Source organism: Channa argus, chromosome 8 (genome assembly GCF_033026475.1).
Source record: "Channa argus isolate prfri chromosome 8, Channa argus male v1.0, whole genome shotgun sequence".
Taxonomy (NCBI): domain Eukaryota; kingdom Metazoa; phylum Chordata; class Actinopteri; order Anabantiformes; family Channidae; genus Channa; species Channa argus.
This window is the reverse complement of record NC_090204.1, coordinates 19,866,091-19,879,419: the sequence shown is the minus strand read 5'-3', so window position 1 is coordinate 19,879,419 and position 13,329 is coordinate 19,866,091. Positions and strand designations below refer to the sequence as shown.

At 42.6% G+C, this 13,329-nt stretch overlaps 1 protein-coding gene across 1 annotated transcript in view; it reads right to left on the bottom strand.

The window, feature by feature from the left end:
• Positions 1–6,757: 6,757 nt before the first annotated feature.
• syde2 (synapse defective 1, Rho GTPase, homolog 2 (C. elegans)) overlaps positions 6,758–13,329 on the bottom strand; it is a 52,604-nt gene continuing 46,032 nt past the window's right edge. Inside the window, exon 8 of the mRNA XM_067513234.1 lies at positions 6,758–10,477. Within this exon, the coding sequence (XP_067369335.1) occupies positions 9,801–10,477 (677 nt within the window). The 3' untranslated portion in view covers positions 6,758–9,800. The remainder of the gene's footprint in view (positions 10,478–13,329) is intronic.

Sequence of the window (13,329 nt, the reverse complement as noted above, 5' to 3'; positions counted from 1 at the left end):
AAATCAATCCTCCATCTCCCTGCTCAGACATTGAAGAAGAAGTTACAGAGCTGCGAATCAAGCAAAACATTTTCAAATGATAAGACTCAACATATGTTAGAAGCAAATATTTCTGCTGGTATTACTCCTGTTGATGGAGGCATTGACATTACTGTACCTTTCTACAAAAAGACATTTTGGAACATATTTCTAATAAAACAATATTTGTGAAAAGACATGTTCTAGTTACAGGTCTTTAACACCACCTGACAGGATCCTATTTTCAATTTCTTGTCACTTTGGAGGCTGTTTGCAGTAAACTGCAATCGACTCTTTTGTCAACTGGGATTTGAAAAAGTCAACAGGAGCAAGGGAGCTTGTTCTGCTGCAAACATGTTTAAGTTCTGCATTAGTTGCAGTTTGACTGCAGGATTTTCCCAAATGAAACATTTACCACATTGTTCACAACACTGATGAAAATGCTGTTAACCTTACACTGTGGTGCAGTGAGCACTTCTCCAGCTCTTTGGATTCCATTAGTTTCGCTCCTTCATGGGGAATAAAATGAGGACGCCTCAGAGTGCTGGGTCCACCTCAGGTCAAGAGCTGCCCAGCAAACCTATAGTCACAACTGACAGCCTGTATCCAACTAGAAAAAAGAAGCTGGAGGCACAGAAAGGGGGGGGGGGGGGGGGGGGGGGGGGGGGGGTTGCTGCATAATATTGGGGCAGCTGTCTATGGCCAGGTTTTCACACTGTGTCCAAAATGCCTCAAAGGAAAAGGGGGGAGAGCAGAGAACAAATGAACAACAGGAAAACAAATGCTTCAATGTTGTGTGAGCAGGGGAAGGGGAGTGTGAGGGGGAACAAGATGATGCCAACTAATGGAAAACAGAGTTGTTTCGTATAAACAGCAACAAACTGGGGTCGACTTCACTCTGGCCGTGACTCGTTCACGTGGACGATGCTGTTATGAAGTGGAGCGGGTGGTGGAGGGTGAAGAATGGGCTGATGCGGGTGCATAGATGCAGGCGTCCATACGGCCCCTGAGGCACCAAAAGGGCCTCTGCTCTCCAGTCGTCCCTTCTTCAATCCTCTCTGGGAATTGTGTTTCGCAGGTCCCCTCTCTCCGCGAAGCCTCTCACCCTCTCCCAGGCCACCTCAGGAATGTGCCTTCTGCAAACCAAGACACAGCGGGAGTCTTCCCCCTCGGTTATCATTGTAATGGAGGGTGCGGTGAATAATGTACAACTGAGGACACTTGTGTGCAACATAAACACTCAGGTTAGGCTCTGCTGCTCAGGTGCTCACACTTCTTTGATGTTGTAAACTGTGGAGAACAGCACGGCCATAAAGTGGTAGGAAGAGTATTCATCATGTCAGAGGTTTTGCTGTCGATTTCCTGATATAAGTCCAAGACATTTCCCCCCCTCAAAAAATAAATCTTTAACTGGGAAGGTGGGGGGATAGATTGCCTCTTTTTTTCACCAATTCTTATAAGTTTTCGGGTCAAACCCTGGGGAACAATGTGAGCAGGTGCTGAGCTGGAAGGGCTGTAAATCTGCACCGGCGAATTAAGCCATTGCCTCGCCATTGTTCTGGATGGCCTCTTAGCTGCTCCTGCTGGGGAGGGTGTAGGTGGGGTGGGGTGGAGCCGGGGGCTGCTGCCTAAACCTCCAAACGCGGGGGCACCCCTGCAACAATTCACAAATACTCAACTGAGTTGGACCCCAGCTGCAGACAGAGATACAAGTCACATAGACACATGGTAAAGTCCTGCAGGAGCGATGGACCAAAGCATTAGAGCGAGAAAACGGTGAAGTGGATTTTTTTCCCTTCAGAGCACTACGTCGCCTTCCCAAAGATAACTAGAATAGGATTTTGCTTTTATCTATTCCGCACTTCTTCTTTTTTTTAACCCCAACTCCCTGCTGTTTTTCTATAGTCTTTAAAACCTCTGAGGAGCTGGTGGCCGGTTTCGTTAGTTGACCCTTGGCCCTCATAACAGATCAGGTGACCAGGGCACCGCAGTGGAATGTTCCCTCCTGACGTTTTTCACTTTCTAATTTCAAAGCGCCCAGCAGTTTGGATTCCTGTCATTTTAACCTCCCGGTGTCTCCAGCAGTAGGCAGCATCTCTCAATACTCAATACTCAAGTAACAGTGCAACTACTTGCACACCACAGTTATAGTATCAGTTTTAATGTCTGTGTTACTCACAGACTAATAAAAAAATAAGTGGAGCCATGTGCACATACAATATAAATATTTAAGTAAGTAAGAGAACCTTCAGTAACTGAGAATTGTGCTTAGGGACACATCTTAATTGTCACATCTGGCGATAAATAATAGAAACACTCACACAAAGGTGTCTCCTTTATTTGGTTCAGTTCATTAAAACTTCATTTCACTGCATTTCACCGAATCATTACATTCAGCAGCCTGGACATAACTTTGTTTTAATGCTTCCACCATCCGTCCATCCATCCATCCATCATCTGAACCACTTATCTCCTTCTAGCCTATCCCAGCTTTCATAGGGTGAGAGGTGGGGTCCAGACAACCATTCGCACTCGCATTCACACCTACCGGCCATTACGAGTCAGCAGTTAACCTAACAGAACTTTCATTCAGTTAAATGTTTCTACTTTATTTATTAGTTGTCATCGTCTATGTCCTTTCGTACTTGTTAAGCCCCTAAGTTTTGAGGAAGAATTCCACTTCTGACTGGCTGTGCCTGGCAGCATTAACGATTAATGCTTCCCAGTCTTCTGCACCACTTCAAACGAACGCTCTTCACTTGGAAAGTATTCACTACAATTTCACCGGAGGAATTCTGGTCCAGGTGCTGTAATTTCAGTCCATCATCACTGAACACTAATAATAGGGTAAAAGGATATCATGGCATAAACCCAGGACAGGATGCAATCCCATCGGGTCTTTTCCTGAAACCATGGAGCGTTGGACGTAGGGCCAACAAATAAAGTTATTTTTACGTAAAGTGTTGCTGCTTTGTTGGGGAACGAAGCTGCAGCCAGGGGTTTTTCTGAACTTCAACATTAACCTTGTTTCTATTATCTTACAGATAACTAAGCTATGTAGATGCTACAGTAGATATTATCATTATTATTATTATTATTATTATTATCGAGACAAAAATGTCCTTCAGCTCTCTGCAGAAGACCAATTAGTGGGCATTTCCCAGTATGTTCACTTCTCCGAAAAGACATCACCTCAAGCAGCGCGGACAGGAAGTTTCGCTGCTGACAGCTGGAGAGTGCTCTGCTGACAGGGGGTCAGTGATAGCATACAGTAAAAGACCCAGTGTATCAGTCCACTTCCTCCCCGGAGAACAAAGTTATCACTGTGCTTCATGGGATGTAAAAGGCTGAATCAGAACTAAAGGTGTACCACCTGCAGCTCTATCGAACCCAAAATTTTCTCATTGAGCCAGACCACATCTGCTGCCGAGGCTTCTTTTCCGTCTCACCTTTCACATTTTTCTCTCCTATCAAGCGGAGCAAACCCTCACCCTCATCCTGTCCTCATGCTGAAAGGAGATTGCTGTCTCGTGAAGGAGTGGGAGGGAGAGGTGATGAGCAGCTTACCTCTAGCAGGGATTAGCCTTATTAAAATGAAATAGTCTAGTCCTGAGTGACAGGCCGCTGGCGGTGGAGGAGGGAAGAGGCAGAGAGGACAGAGGGACAGAGGAGAAGGCCTACACGTCGTGAGAGGCCTCTGAGGATCTGAAGCGCCGCCACTCTGTGTTCTCCTTCCCTCCATTCTTCACTTTCACCTCCCTCCCCCCCCCCCCGGAATCCTTTCTTGTAGTCTGCTCTCTCATCATCACCACAGCACAGAACAGGCGGATCTGTCAGCGGTGCATCTAGAGATCTGCTCGGAGGCCCTCAGATGGGCGGCCAAGTACAGGGGCTGGACTGTAGGGAAACAAAAGCCCCCCAAAAACACATCAGAAAGGATGGGACCTCAGTGAAATGTGTTTAATAGCCCCGCCAGGGCCCTGCGTGCGTGGAATGTGTGTCCGGGGTCACTGCATAAAAGGTTCCCAGCAATTACCCTTGCTCAGCTCTCCTCAGCGTTCAAGGTAGTGAATGGGTAATATGTTTAGAAGAACATTAACCAATCAGAGCCTCTCAAAAACACATTAAAAAATGGAAAAGGACAAGTGGAAAGTATGACTTTGTCATTTTTTACCTAACAAACTCTAGAACCCAGCGTCTTTGTAAGGGACATACAGGTGCATGCAGACGCAGCTAAAGGAGAAAACTTGATCCTACATCAGGTTCCTGTAGCAACATGATCCACTTCTTGACCTGAGCAAAGGACACATTTCTTCCTCAGTATCAAAACCCCCCAGAGCTTGGATTTAAATATTAAACATTTCTCTGCACCATGAAATATTCACGACTAAGTATGGGAACCACCAAAGTTAAAGATTATTTGAAAGAAAGAAAAAACATCCTTGGTTTAAAACTCTCACACGCCACTAATCTGCTTCATCAAGTTGTGTTCGATCCGGTTAAACTTACATCAGCCTGGACACATTGGCAAACAACAATCCATCATCATCATCATAGTTTGATTCAAATGGTAGAGTCGGATTAGTGCACAGAAATGCAGTGATTTTACATCGGCCGTTACCAACTGAGAAAATAAATACGTGACCATGAAAAAAAAATAGAACTGTTTTCCTGTTGTAGGAGAACAGAGTCAATAGCTGGTCAGAAAAAAAAATGTTTTTAGGGTGTGAAATATTAATTTAGAGCCTTAGAAGTACTTTGTTAGGGTACGATATTTTAAATCAGAAGACACTCTGCTGATGCAAACACTGTTTGGTCTATTTTATATCCGAAAATGTTGCAAACAGTTTTTTGGGGCAGAGCAGTTTTCGCCTGGATTGTGAGGCTGTGAGGAGGATGGCGACCACTTAGTGAGACGTCCACTTTCTTAAATGCTGGGGGTCGTCAGACATCAGCACCGACCAATCAGGAGAAAGGTGGTTGGCAGCAGCAGGTGTTTTCAAGCTCAGCTTCAGGCTTCCAGATTCAATGTTTTGTGTTAAACAGCCACACATGTGTGCTGCCATTTATGATTTCATTTAGATTTAATCTTTGAACCCTCTTCACACCTGATAGCACCCTGTCGCTGAAAGAGCAAACATTTCCCTTTATTAAAATGTTATCGTGGTAAACTGAGGTTTTCATGAAGCAGCATATAAAATTGATTAAAACAATGATTAGTGATGCAGAATGTGTGCTGCTTTGCTTTACACCTCTGTTAATTTACTTTAAGCGTGTGTGAAATCCTTTAAATATCTGCTCTTCTGTCCCATCACTCAGCAGTTAAGTCTTTACTGCCTCAGTTAAACTGACACCGCACTGAAACAAAGACTGTGTGTTCGTGAGGCTGGTTGACTTGCAGCCACGAAACCGACTCAAAGGGCAGCGGAGATTAAAGGAACAGACGAGGAGGAGATGAAGGGCAGAAAAAACAAAAAGGTCTGGTTTCACATGCAGGTGGCTGTCAATGATGTTTACCTCAAAGAGGCCTATACGTCTTCTTCCCCCTCAAATTAACGATGAAGAGTTCAGTTCAGTTCACGGCAGACGGCCCGATATCAAGTGGTGGCCCTGACTATCCAAACAGGCCCGGTGCTATTATGTCTACCTCTGTCTTCATGTGGGATTTCACTCTTGCTTTTACTGGAGCTGAGAGAGACGGAGTCAAACATGGATGAAGAAAACAGGCACTTGTTACATTTGGATATAAAACCTCTTTCCAGATGTTTGAAGATGGAATTCACAACGTTAGAAATAAATATAACACGTGGAGTGAATTATTTTCCCATTTAGGTTTTGTGAAATATGCAAAAGAAAAAAACCTGATTTAATACGGACATATGATTAAAATGATATGACTGTCAAATCTATTGTTCGGACGGGATGCAGCGTGTGGATTCTGTACCCAGAAACTTTCTCACACCTTTTCAAGACGGCTACAAAATCGTGATATGAACCTACGTCACTTCAAACAAGGCTGAAGACTCGCTGCCAGAGATGTGTATCAGCTCAGCTGGAGCCACACAGGCACATTTTACATGGTTTTATTTCAATCACACTAAAATGGCAACTGTTCCTAAGTGCGTTGCAGTTAGTACATATGGTTTCAAGTTTAGGTTAAATGTCACAACTTTTTTTGGAGCCACAGTGAAAGTGCAGCCTTCCAGCAATGGGTTTTACTGGCGGGTTAAATGCAGCTGCGTACTGGGAATGTCCCTGAAGCTGAAAGTCATTCCGGGAGAGTCCCACAAGCCAACAAGGGCAATTCCCTGACTTGTTTATCTGTATTTTGCTGAGGTTGGGTTACACAGCTCCCACAGCACAAAAATGAATCTGCAAAAAACAAAAAATAAAAAATACACAAATAAAAAATCTGAGTGCAGTTTCCTGGCTTTAAGGCCATATTTCCCCTTTGGGTTTCAATTAAAAAACAAAGACAGCCTTCAGAATTGTTTAGGAAAGTGCGGCTGCAGCGTTGAGTCATCTAAGCACAGTGTGACTGCTGAGCCACATGCAACACGAATAAAAAAACTCAAAGAACAAAGTTTAGTTTTTATGAATGGATTCCAGGCTTGTCCATGAAATGTCAACTGTGCAATTATTTATTGTGTCCGTGCAAAACCAGCTACAAATGCACAAAAAAAAGAGCTTGAACTTGCACTGCAAATGTAACTTTGAATGGACCATAACTGGACAAAGGTGAAACGCAAAATAATAAACTTTATTATGACCATACATCTCAGGATCAATACAAAGCAATTTTCTGTTTTGTTTAGTGATGTGATCCATGTGTCATTTGTCTCCACAGAACAAAGAGGACAAGACAGAAAATGAACAATCGCTGCAGCTCCTGATTTAACAGGACAGTTTTGCCTAAAACAGGCTTCATTCTGAATTTAGACCTCTGTTACAATGGTTTGAGTTTTCGTTCAACCTGTCTGTGAAGAAAATCCCCATTAAACTGAAAACTGACATTTTCGGATGAACTAATTATTGTTTTTGTCATTTCCAAACAACAGTTGAACGTTGTTGATACTATATACGACAATACATGCTGATATTCACCCTGTGAGACTGGAATTTGACATTTCATCGACTAAACATTTCATGGAATTCACTTCAAATTGTTTCAGTCAGAGCTGCATTTAATTACATCTCTGTCTGCCTCTTAGTCCTGTGGGGAACAGCCGGATGCCCAATGCCATAGTCTGTCTACTGAGGGAACAGGGTGACAAACTAACCAGCACACATTACAAAATAGTCTTTTTACACATAAATATCAAACACAACGGCAGGTGAGAAAGAACCTTGTTTATGTCAGTAAAGCTTTTGACCATGCAGCGTTCGGTACCTTAAAAAAAAAAAAAAAAAACAATCATGAACACAGCTTAGTCCACCAAAGACACAAAACATTGTCAAATATATACAAAATATAACAAAAATAACAATATCACTTTGTCTGCAAGAGCTCGATTTTCTCATATATTTAAAAGTCGTATCGTAAGTCCAGCACATTAAAGGGCGACGTCACCAATTTACAACTTGCTCTCTATGGTTTTAGTTTAGGGTGTAAATTTACAGTAATGCTTCCAAACTTCCCTCTGACTTCCCTATACGAAAATATTTCTCTGCTTCCAGCTGAAAAACTCCTCCAGATGACATCACCCGGAGGAGTTTTCATCACTGGGTGTTCAAAATGACGTCATCTGGTGGGAGCTGTGTAAAAGCTGGTTGATCATGATAACAAACTCCAAAGTGTGAGCAACAAGATGGCATAATCTGAACTGGAAGTTCCTCCAAATGATGTCATCGGGAGGCATTTTTGATAGTCAATGGGATGTTTAATGGAAGTTATGTACATGTACTAACCAAACTAGAACCAAAAGAAGAAAGTTCAAAATCAGTGAAGGCGTCCTTTAAAGTGTGTACAGGTAGCCTGAAGGGAGGAAAAGCAACTACTGCTACAGTTCAACACTACGAGGTCACCGGGAATATTTAAATACGCCACTGACATAGAAGCTGTAAAAATAATATACTCCGAATACATTTATATAATTATATACATATACATATAGGTTAAATACTGATCATTCTGAATCCCTGCATTGCTCAAACGTCCTTTTTCGCAGCTGTTAACATTGTGCTTCACATTTGGGCTGTGTCTGGTTCACGGTTTTTGCCTACAGCAGGGAGAAGCAGAAACATGACTGGATGGAGGCTTCTGAAGAAATCTTTTGACGTTTCGAGAAATGTTTGCTTCCCTGCCAAGTGGGACACAGGATGATTTCCAGCACTGTGGCACTGACAAAGACCCACTGCAATTGAAAACACTTAATATTTTTTGCTCAGAATAAACAAACTAAGAGCAATGTGGTAAATAGTGACCTTTAGAAGTGCTGGTAACTTGCTGAGGGGGGATTTAATTTACATTCAAACTCAGCCAGACTCCACGTTTCCCCTGCCTGCCGTCTACACCAAGCTAAATGAACCGGCTCCTTTCACATTTTTGCATACAGAGTGGTCCTCTCATGTCACTTGTGGCAGGAAATTGCATTTCCCAAAATGTCAAAGTTATTCGTTAAACCTAAATTGAATAGAATGCCACATGAAACACATGCTGTCTCTTTCAGTTGCCTGCCTAAAATCTGATCCATCTCCATCATACTGTACACCAGTGATCAGATAAGAGCTTCATTATCTCAACTCTTGACAGTCCGTACGTGTGTTAACCTGCAGGCGGACGTCTAAATAAGGTTTTAACTCGTGGTCTTTCGTAGCTGTCTGTAAGAGAAGGTTTCACTGGTTTCTCCCTCAGCTTTAGTCAGACTTTTTATTAATGACAAACTGCCTGCCTCATAAGTGCATTATTGTTGTACAACATAGTGTTGCGTACCTTAAGAGAAAAGCTCTCTGCTGCCTTACAAATAAAAAAAAAAATCCACCCTGAAACACAACATACTCTGTCGTTCAGTTAGCTCATCAAAATGAGTTGGAGTCAGCCTTTTATTAATATGTCTGTCTCGATTTGTCTGTCCCATTTTACTCCTAAGCTGACTCGTGTCTCCAAATTTAATCGAAAACCAATATTAAATAACTAAAGTACCTAATTTAATAAATAGTCATATTTTAATCTAGACACTAGAAGAAACTAGAAGCTTGAAACTTTTCACATTTGCTTACAAATTCAACTATTTAATTAGACGTAATCGTTGGAAACCAATTCTTTCTTCAAAGGTGAATCTCTGCCAGGTTTTCCTACCGCTGAAGAGATGTGTCCAGTGTCCAAAACCACTTGAGATCCTGCCAATAACTAGGGGAATGTGGGAAGTACTGGGGCATTTTCGTATGAAAACAGTCTGTACCTGCATCAAGATCATCGATTATTCCAGGGTGGATTTTCATCTTGACCTACTATCTTTACACAATTAAGGCACCTTATAAATACCCCTGAGGGGTCAATGAGTTCTTCTAATAAGAAGAGAAACCGACAACATAAACCGACAACATAAAGTAGAGGGGGAGGAAAAACAAAAGGAATGTGTACGGGTAAGAGATCGACGCGAGAAGTGCCCTGTTACATTTCTTCTCATCTCGTCCTTTACGTTTTTACAGCAGCATTACATTGCCACGTTGTCATGGTGATGTCGCAGGATCACCATGGACACGCCACGGCTGTATCGCGATAAGCACCTCGCTTTGTGCTTTGTGAGAGTGTGCGAGTGGATGCGTGTGTGTGGTGGGAGTCAGTATCCGAAGTTAAGCTTGTTCTTGTTGAGTTCTCGCTCCAGGTTTCCTATGAGAGTGTCAATGCTCTCCTGCAGGTCTCTCAGGTTGACCCTGTGGCTCAGCACGGGGCTGATGTCCTGGATCTTCATGTAGGCCTGGTAGGAGTGATCCTTGGGCAGCCGTGGTGGCAGGATGTGGTCACACAACCCCTCCTCCTGCTCGTCCTGTAACGACTGCCTGTTGTTGCCTGGTCCGTCACTCTGTCCTTCCTTCTCAGCCTCCTCCTTTACCTCCTCCATCACCACGTCCTCGTTTGGGGCTTGTTCCTGCTCAACAGGATCAGGGCTCGTGACCTTCTGCCCCTTATCTTCCTCTATGTCCTCCGGCTTCTCCGGCGTATCCTCAGCTGCCTCTGTATCCTCAGAGGGCACGTCGTCGTAATCTGCCTCCTCTTTGCTGGGAGGCAGCAGCATTTCACATGGGAAGTAGTTCTGACCGCAGACGCTCCAGTCGCCAGCGTAGCGGTTGCTGGGGCTGTCCAGGCGTCCCGGTTTGGGCCTTAGAACCCCTGCCATTTCTGCTTCCGTAAGGTTGAGGACGTGGGGCCGCTCTTTTCTCCGCCGTAGAGGAGCTGACAGCAGGTCTGAGGCTGCAGGCATCTGGGAGGAAGAGAACTGGCTATTTGGGTCCACAACTGGAGGAGACAAGAGGAGACAAAGGACAAGCAGACTTAATCAGATGTTAGAACTCCCTCCCTAAAACCAGGGTAAGATGAAACTGTGCAGTAAATATGAAGCCAGCAGCTAGTTGGCTTAGCTTCAAAACTCAAAACAGGGCGTAACAGCCTGACGCTGCGTTTGTAAGAATATTTCCTGAAATATGCCCGACCATGAACAAGTTTTTGGTTTGTACTCCCACATTTAAATGTCATATAAAACAATGCTGTGCACAACTGTATGCTCATTATCCATCGATGCTAAGAGCTGGAGCAAGGAAAATGGCAATGAAAATTCCAGTGGACTCAAGGGGTAACAACCCCCAACCAGCCACAACATTAACACCACCTCATGGGTTCAGTATAAAAACATTCTGAACTAATAAATTGTGATATAACGTTATCGCTTCACCACCTTCCAGCTCACAAAGTGGTAAAAACCAGCTCCACCTGTACCCGCAGTGACCTTTGACCCTTACAACTTATTAGTTACTGTACATCGTTACCATAATCAGTCTTGTTAGTGATACATTGTTTTTCTTAGTGGAGTACTTGTACTTAGTAAAGTACAATGGAAAATGGAAATAATCTGCTTAGTACTTTTTCTTGAGTAAAGAATTTGAAGTGGTACTGTTGTGCGCGGTATTACTATGCCAATACTTTTACTCGATTACTGAGTCTGTGTACTTCTACCACCTCTACACACAGTGTATCACATTCTGCTGTGGGGGCTGTGTAGCTTCACATTGCTCAGAGTGGCCGTGCTGATGCTCTACGGCCACAAGTGTCAATGTTGTGGCTGATCAGTGTAGATTTTCAACTTATTAATAACTGAGCGTGAAGAAGCAGTCAACCGAAACACCCTGCTTGCAGATTTGTTCATGTACCAATATTAATAAAGCGAAGCTCCAGACATCCCTTGAGCATGCTGGGACTTTTGTTATTTAAGGTATTATTGCATTAACCTGCAGTAAACTGAGCTTTTGGTTTGACAGGTTTTTTTTTTTTTTTTTAAATAAAACATCTCCCTTCAGTTTCTACCATTTAAAATATTGTAGGAAAAAAAGTCAGGAATAAATTTAGCACGTCCTGTGAAAGCAGCACTAATCCAAACAGTTCACACCGTGCTCAAAGTCAGACATGCTGAAGTCACCACAGCACCATCCGTCTGCAAAGGGTGTTATCAACTGTGGACTAAACCAGACTTACTGAACTGAACTGAAACCCTACTGGGGCGTTACGAAAGGATCATCTGACCGTGCTGCCAAAGGAACAAGTGAACACTCCAAGACAGCCAGCACAGTCGGGTTACCTGTCTGTCTTTATCTCTGTGGACTTCTCTTTTACTGGATCAGAAACAAAAAAACATCAGTTAGGACTACATGTGCAGTAGTTATGCATAAGAGCTAAAATATTAACTCCGAATTGAAATTTGCTGTGCTGCGGCATTTTAAGCCATTAGCTCATCCTTACATGTCCCAAAACAAAATGTATAAATATGAGCAATGTTGGCTCGAGTTCATTCATCAGAACCGGCTACTGCTGATACAGTATTTATACATGTGCGGAAGCTGCACAACTTGCAACTCTCCTGAGGTTAAAGTCAATTATCCCCTAAAAACAAACAGAAATTATCCTCCTTTCAGAGACACCGTGTTATTTAATTTCAGACATGATTCACCAATGACATGATTAGCATTATTAGCAGTCCACAGAGAAGCTGAAGGCAGTAAGTATGCTGCACCTTTTAACAGAAAATCTTTACGTATGCGCTGACTTTTCTGTCCATCTATTCATTGATGCATATGCTTAACTTTATTCATAATAGCATAATTTTTTATGTCAAGAGACAAGAATCTACTGTCTCAGTTTGGTGGATTTAAATCTTAGTTATTGAACATGGTAGGTGAATGTTTAACCAAAAGATTAACTGAATTTGAACGGTTTGTTGTGTGAGCTTCAGTCTTGCTCCATGCATTTTAATTTATCAGTGGATTTATTGAACCCCCCTCCCCCCCACATGCCAAATCAACGTTCGGACCGAATGATCTGATGTCGAAGCTTATTAAACCTTAAAATTTTAGTGTTTATTGTCCGAACTTGTAAACAAGAGCTGCATTTAGCATTTACCTTAAAATAACGAGTTAAATTATTTGGTTTCTGAGAGTCGACCTAAAAAAAAAAAAAAAAAAGGAAATTTGTAGACTACCCACCATGCATTGTCTGAAAGGTCAAGCTCTCTAAAATGTTGGAAGCAGCTTAATGTACTGGTTTTCCACTGACTTTGTGACAAATAATGCAGCTCCAACAAGAGCTCGTTCATGATATTAGCTGCAGAACTATGCTAAGCTCTTCACTTGGACAGGGACACTTTTATGATCAGCTTAGCAATATTGTGTTTGTTGATATTTGTGAGTTTGGTGAGGATTAGATGACCACATGTCATGACCAAGACCAATACACACAACTGCAAACGATGCCATTACTTTATCCTGCAACTTTAATTACTAATCACTATTATTTAATTCAAATATCAAATGCGGACATTTCTAACAGCTTTATACTTTGTTAAACTGACAACATGAGTCTCCTAAAAAAGGAGATACCATACATGCAGGTTGGTAAAAACTAAACTGGATTCATAGGAAAGTGTTTTCCCTGCACATACACTACTACTACAGACATTCCTGTTTACTTCCTGTCAGTTGGTCGGTCTAACCATGCGTTTTCACATTCGGTTTTCACTCCACCCCTTCAGTCTCTTCGGCACACATATGCTCATGCTCTCCCACACTTTCTGTAAATAGTGTCGCTGTTCTTTTTGCCAAAAG